Source organism: Canis lupus, chromosome 2 (assembly GCF_011100685.1).
Source record: "Canis lupus familiaris isolate Mischka breed German Shepherd chromosome 2, alternate assembly UU_Cfam_GSD_1.0, whole genome shotgun sequence".
NCBI lineage: Eukaryota > Metazoa > Chordata > Mammalia > Carnivora > Canidae > Canis > Canis lupus.
This window is the reverse complement of record NC_049223.1, coordinates 71,580,495-71,587,454: the sequence shown is the minus strand read 5'-3', so window position 1 is coordinate 71,587,454 and position 6,960 is coordinate 71,580,495. Positions and strand designations below refer to the sequence as shown.

The following is a 6,960-nucleotide window of genomic DNA, read 5'->3' as shown; positions in this document are numbered from 1 at the left end:
TGTCTCTCATGAATAAATAAATAAAATTAAATTTTAAAAATTGAGGGACGCCTGGCTGGCTCAGCGGTTAAGCGTCTGCCTTCAAGCTCAGGGTGTGATCCTGGAGTCCCCGGATAGAGTCCCACATCCCGCTCCCTGCACGGAGCCTGCTTCTCCTCCCTCTGCCTATGTCTCTGCCTCTCTCTGTGTCTCTCTTGTGGATAAATAAATAAAATATTAAAAAAATTTTTTAATTGATAAACATTTAGATTGTTTCCATCTTCTAGCTATTGTGAAATGATGCTGCTATGAAAATGTCTGTACATGTATTTGAGTACCAGTTTTCAGTTTGGGGGGGTACATATCTACAAATGAAAGTGCTGACTCTTATGATAATTCTGTATTTAACTTTTTAAGCACCTGCCAAACTATTTTCCACAGTAGCTGAACCATTTTACATTCCCACCAGCGATGTACAGGGGTAACGGTTTCTCCACATCCTCACCAACACTTGTTATTTTCCATTTTTTAAAATTACAGCCATCCTAGTGCCTATACAATCCTTTGCACAAACTCAGCAAGACCCTCCATTGAATGCCCAGCCTAGGAGATAATCAAGAAACAGCAATACCTGAAAACTAAAAACAGAGTTTCTGAAACTAGAATGGCACTTATATACTGTCTAGAAACACAGGAAATTATTACCACTAGTAGTGGGCTTCTAAGTGATTATTATTTCTATCCTTCTGCTTTTGTATTTTTCCAAGCTTTCTGCCATGAACTTTTGAAAATGTGCCCTGCATGCATTTCCTCTCATTTAAGTCATACAAACTAAGGCTGGTATTTTTCCAACCAAAAAATATCAATAAAAACAGTTCTACAATTTCATAGAAAGCAAATATTTTTATAATCATAAGATATAAGATAATCTGGTGCAAGTCTCTCATCTAAAGGAGGAAAAACTGGGCCCAGAGAGAAAATGACTTAGGAAAAGGCTATAAACAACTATGGTCCTGTTCACACCTGTTAGATAGCAGAAGGAAGGTCACAACAAAGCCTGCCCCAGAATCCTACTTATGGCCTTTTCTACTTCAATACATCACATTGCCAAAAGTCCAGTTATCAAGCCCGTCCGATTACATGTTAATGCATTTTACAAATATTAATTCAGTGCCTGTTTGACCAAGGCTCTGATAACTTCAAATGGTGAAAAGTACAAAGAGAGAAAAAAGAACAAAACGTAGCTATAAGAGCATGACTAAGGAGGTCTGGCAAGACTTCTGATAAGGTGACTTTTAAGCTTTGACTTGAGTGACATGTCAATGCAACAAAAGAACACTGGCACCTCTTAAGAGACTACATACACATACCCATATTAAAAAAAAAAAAATTTCCCCAGAACTCTAAATGGGATTATCCTGGACATAGGCCCCCACCACCCCTACATTGGCCATCTTATTGATGCTAGCAGTCCAGGAAAGGGAAGGCTTCCTTCGGGTGTTTAATAAGAACTTCAGGACTGGAATTGTGGTATGGAGTGGAATCTGTTGAGTTCAAGAGTCCAGACTTGGGACTTCAGACAGTGTCCCTCCTCCATTATTATTCTCCAGGCCTTTCGCCCCAAAGCCCTTGCTAGGGATTGGCTAAGAGTAGGCCCGCCTCTCGCTCAGGATTCGCTGCGAGCTGCAGGAGCCCCGCCTCCTCCGCCTCATCATTCGCTACTCCTGGGCTCATCCCGCCTCTCCACTGAAACGATTGGCTGCCGGGGCTTCCCAGCGTCGTTAGCGCCTGCGGAGAAGCTGCACGCCCGGGTGACTGCGAAGGGCTGCTCCGACTATGGCTGTCTCGGCGGTGTCCTCGCGGGTGTGGCTGGGCATGTGGGGTGTTAGGGCCCTGCAAACCCGAGGCTTCGGCTCCGAACGGGTACGCCGGCTGTAGCGTCCGTTGCCCCAGCCCTGAGCGCGTATCCCCCTTCGCCCTTTCGCACCTTGACGGATGTTCCCATCTCTCTCCGCAGTCAGAGGACCCGGGCTCCGCGGGCTCGATCCGGGAGGCAGGTGGGGCCTTCGGAAAGAGAGAGCAAGCTGAAGAGGAACGATACTTCCGGTGAGGTCCACGGAGCCCCGCGTCCAGTCCGAGGCTCTCAGGCCCTCAGGGCCCTCCTATCCTTCTCTAACTTACAGCCCTCCCGGGCACCTGGGCGGCTCAGTGGGCTGAGCAGCTGACTCTCGGCTTCCGCTGTGGTGGTGGTGATCGCGGGCGGTGGGACCGAGCTGGGAGGGGAGTTTGCTGGGATTTCCTCTCTCCCCCTCCCTCAGCGCCTCCCCACTGCCGCTCCACTCTTTCTCTCTCGAATAGATAAATCTTTTTTTTTTTTAAGATTCTCCTAAATTGATTTATTTCACAAAGAGAGAGAGACAGGGAGAGCACAAGCAGGGGTGGCTGCAGAAGGAGAGGGAGGAAGCAGGCACCCCAGTGAGCAGAGAGCCCAGATGTGAGGCTCGATCCCAGGACCCTGGGATCATGACCTGAGCCGAAGGGATACGCACTTAACTCACTGAGCCACCCAGGCGCCCCTCATATATAGATAAATAAATCTAAAAAAAGAAAAAAGAAAAAAAGAAAGAAAGAAAGAAAAAGCAAACTTCCAATAGCCCTACCCTTACTTCCCTGGGCCTTGGGGCACCACCCATCCCCCAATAGAACTAGCAAGCCGAACCCATTACACTCAACGCTTGAGGTCCTGACTGTTGCCACCTGTAGGGCACTCCCAGTACCCTGCACAACAGTTCAGGGTCCCCAAACCGAAGCCATTTCCACCCCCGGGTTTCCAGAACTCTCAAACCATGCTCGACTTTTCCTGAATCATTTACCATGCCCACCCATGGAGTTCTCCCCCGTGTTGCCAAATGGCTTCCAGATGCTTCCAGGTTCTTCTGAGAGTGTCTAGATCCCACTGCCCACTATTGGCAGGACTCCTGAGCCTGATTACCTCGGCCCTCACCCGCCATAATCCCTGTACACTTTGTTTTCTCCTCCACATGAATGGATTCCCTGGCTTTACAGACTGTCAGCCATTTCTAGAGCCCACCTGTCTTCAATTCTGCCGGAGTGAGTGGGTCATAAGAGCTGATAGCTGCAGCTCCTGGTTGGAACCCTTCTCTCCCACTTCTTGGAGACTTTTGCTCTGCCCTGCCCTGCACAGTGCAGCCCAACCCAGCTCCTGGGCTGGATAGATTTCTCTCCTGCATAAGAGTACAGAGCAGGCTGGGGCTAGGGACTCTTTCTAGCCCTAAGTTATCATTTACTGACTTCTGTCCACAGTGGGGAGCAGCATGGAACTAATCTCGCTTCTGCTTCTCCTTTGGTCTAGCTTTTAACTTCTGCCCTTTATTGCTTACTCTTAAGAATTTTATCACTATGGCACCTGCCATACCGGAGAGCCAAGGCACAACTCTAAGAGACCATCTAATTGGGCATCAACATTTTACAGATAAGGAAAACTGAGGCCCAAATGTGCCCAAACCACCATTTGAATGTCCCTTCTTGAGACCTAAATCAGACTGCCAGGTACTTTTCTTCCTATTCATTTTGGCCTTTACAGTGAGCCATGCATTTCCCCAGGCAGAGAAGGCCCTAGATAAATTGAGATAGGATATGGGTATTTGTCCTTTATACCCATTTGTCCATCCTTCCCTCCTTTTACTCTTTTTTTCTTTTTTCCCCCCAAAAAAGGGATTCTTATCCCTGGGGGGTTCCTATCCTAAGGTATTGAAGAATTAATGTCACACCTCTCTGGACTTTTCTAAAGAGAAACCTGAAAGGAATAACTCCTAAATAATGGAATTTCAGGGACGCCGGGGTGGCTCAGCAGTTGAGCACCTACCTTCAGCTCAGGGCGTGATCCCAGGATCCAGAATGGAGTCCCATGCTGGGCTCTTTGTGGGGGGGCCGGCTTCTCCCTCTGTCTGTGTCTGCCCCCCCCCTCTGTGTGTCTCTCATGAATAAATAAGTAAAATCATTTTAAAAAATAATGGAATTTCAGGCACTAGCACCAGGAAAATGGAATCATTTGGTTATATCCTTAAGAAGGATATATCTCAAGATGGAGTATTCTTTCACTGGTGGGGCTTGAGGGGGTAGAAGAGGATGTGGCCAGCCAAACTCCAATGGGACTGGAACTCCTGTTCTTTGCCTTAGGTATTACCGGTTATGCTTAGAGATCTCTGTGGGGTGAGGCATTGGGATTAAATGCAGAACCACTGTATCCTTGTAGAGCACGCACTAGAGAACAACTGGCAGCCTTGAAGAAACACCATGAAGATGAGATCAGTCATCATATAAAGGAGATTGAGCGTCTGCAGAAAGAAATTGAGCGGCACAAGAAGAAAATCAAAAATCTAAAATCTGATGATGATTAAATGCACACAGTTCCCATAGAATGGCTACATATCATCACCCACTTCTATGGAAACATAGTTCTGGTTTTATTATCTGTCTGTGTGCTGCTAACAGATTATAATAAATTGTCGTCAGTGAATTGTGTCTAATGCCTTCTTCCACTATCTGGAGATGGGTAGGGGGACATACTACTGGACTTCTAAAATGAGTCAGATAGGGTCACCTGGGTGGGTTACTTGGTTAAGCTTCTAGCACTTGATTTGGGCTCAGGTCATGATCTCAGGGTCATGGGATCAAGCCCTACTTCAAGCTCCACGCTCAGGGCCAAGTCTGCTTGAGATTCTCCCTCTCCCTCTGCCCTCCTGCTCTTGTACCTGCTTGCACTCACTCTCTTTCTCTCTCTCAAATAAATGTTTACAAAAAAATAAATCAGGGTACCTGCAATAGGGAGCTCAAAGAGCACAGTGTGATGAATGCTATGCAATTTACAGGGGAAGGGGGCTATGACACAAGGAAAGGCCCCTTTCTCTGTGTGATACTAAGAGGTGTTCAGAGAAAGCTTGAAAAATAAACCCTAATCCAAGACAAAAAGTCAAGAGCAGCCTGGAAAACAAGAATGATGATTGCTTAAAAGGATACAATTCAAGGCACCATCAGTCCATTTTGCATTTATAAAGTGATTAGAAAGGGGTACCTGGCTGGCTCAGTAGACCAAGTTACTCTTCATCCCAGGGTTGGGTATAGAGCTCTTCATATGAGCTAGTTATCTTTGTTCTAATTAGCCTTGTGCAAATTGAAAGAACTAGAATTAGAAACTTAGGTTTTGCCTACAGTCAGTCACCCAGTATTGTGGAGTTGAGATTTCCAAGTTTATTAATAACAATCAGAATTATTTCTTAAAAAAATTATTTCTTAGATTATATTTTGCTGAGTGTGCTCTTGATTCAAATTTGACTGTAAGTCTCGTTTAAATTTATACAAACTAGTAGTGTAATTACTCCAGATGAAAAAAAAAAAAAAAGAGTGACATTTTGGGCCAAAAGCAAGACAGTTTCAATTTACCAGTTAAATAGATCATTTGCCCTAGAATTGTGATGAGTCCTTTGTTGCGAGAAACAATTACAAAAGGTCTTTAGGGCCGTTGAATGATAAAAGTTCGGACAAGTCACTGACCTTGCTCCTGCAGACAAGACACTAGATGTCTGTTTCCAAAACACATGCCCATGATGCTCCTAGTGGAAAGTTAATAGACACTCCTGAGATATGAATGCTGAGATTCAAGTGGCCAGAAATAAAGTTACCTCAAAGATGTAGTGCAAAAAAATGATCGTAAGTCACATACCTTTTTTTTTTAACCTTACAACAGTACAAAATTTGAAAAGCTAAAAATTAGTTGGACAAGTAACATCTTCCATTTTACGTTTTTGTGAGCCTCTCCCCCAGAGCCTACTAAAAGGCTTACAAAATCCCTTAAGTTTGTAGACAGTGTTTTCATGACTTCTAATCAGTAATTACCTTGTTAGGAGTTATGTTCCTGAGTATACCATCTGCCCTTGAGATCTAAATCAGTCTAATGATGATCAAATAAAGTAAGCAAAAAGTTGAAACTTTGAAGATGAAGAGTAAGCTTGAATTCTTAAACAAAATGAATAATTTTTGGAGCAGCTTAATTTAAGACTACCTGAACTTTATGAAAGTGGTAACTCGTGGTCTTTTTGTTGTGACGTACCCATGGTTAATTTTTCTATCATGCTATAATAAAAACGAGATATAAATACTGTTTAAAAATACATTTTAAAATACCTTTTAAGTATATTTGTTTAAATATATCTTTGTTGTGGTATTTTTGTTGTGATGTACCCATGGTTAATTTTTCTAAAATGCTATAATAAAAGCAAGATATAAATACTGTTTAAAAATACATTTTAAGGGCAGCCCCAGTGGCGCAGTGGTTTAGCGCCGCCTGCAGCCCAGAGCGTGATCCTGGAGACCCGGGATCTAGTCCCACGTCGGGCTCCCTGCATGGAGCCTGCTTCTCCCTCTGCCTGTGTCTCCGCCTCTCTCTGTGTGTGTCTCTCATGAAAAAATAAATAAAATATTTTTTAAAAATACATTTTAAAATACCTTTTAAGTATATTTGTTTAAATATATCTTTGTTAAAATCATAAGATAATTTATGTGGTATGAATCAGTAACCACAGACACATAGCACAGGTCATAAGATTCTGCAAAAGCACCCCAGATGTTTCTTAGAATTTGGAAAATACTACAGCAGGGGTTCTTAAAGTGCCCACAAGCCAGCAGCATCAGCATCACCTGGGAACTTGTTAGAAATGCAAGTTCTCGGGATTCCTGAGTGGCTCAGTGGATGAGCATCTGCCTTTGGCTCAGGGCATGATCCCAGGCTCTTTGCGGGGAGCCTGCTTCTCCCTCTGCCTGTGTCTCTGCCTCTCTCTCTCTCTCATTCTGTGTCTCTCATGAATAAATAAATAAAATCTTTAAAAAAAAATGCAAGTTCTCAAGTCCCATCACAGAACTGCTAAAACTGAGGGTTGGACCAAAAAACCTGTTTAACAAGCT

At 43.9% G+C, this 6,960-nt stretch overlaps 1 protein-coding gene across 1 annotated transcript; it reads left to right on the top strand.

The window, feature by feature from the left end:
- Positions 1–1,740: 1,740 nt before the first annotated feature.
- ATP5IF1 (ATP synthase inhibitory factor subunit 1) lies at positions 1,741–4,519 on the top strand. The gene is made up of 3 exons (XM_038531376.1): positions 1,741–1,902; positions 1,997–2,085; positions 4,256–4,519. Exons 1-3 carry the CDS (start codon positions 1,816–1,818, stop codon positions 4,398–4,400), a joined length of 321 nt encoding a protein of 106 aa, XP_038387304.1. The 5' UTR covers positions 1,741–1,815; the 3' UTR covers positions 4,401–4,519.
- Positions 4,520–6,960: the final 2,441 nt, after the last annotated feature.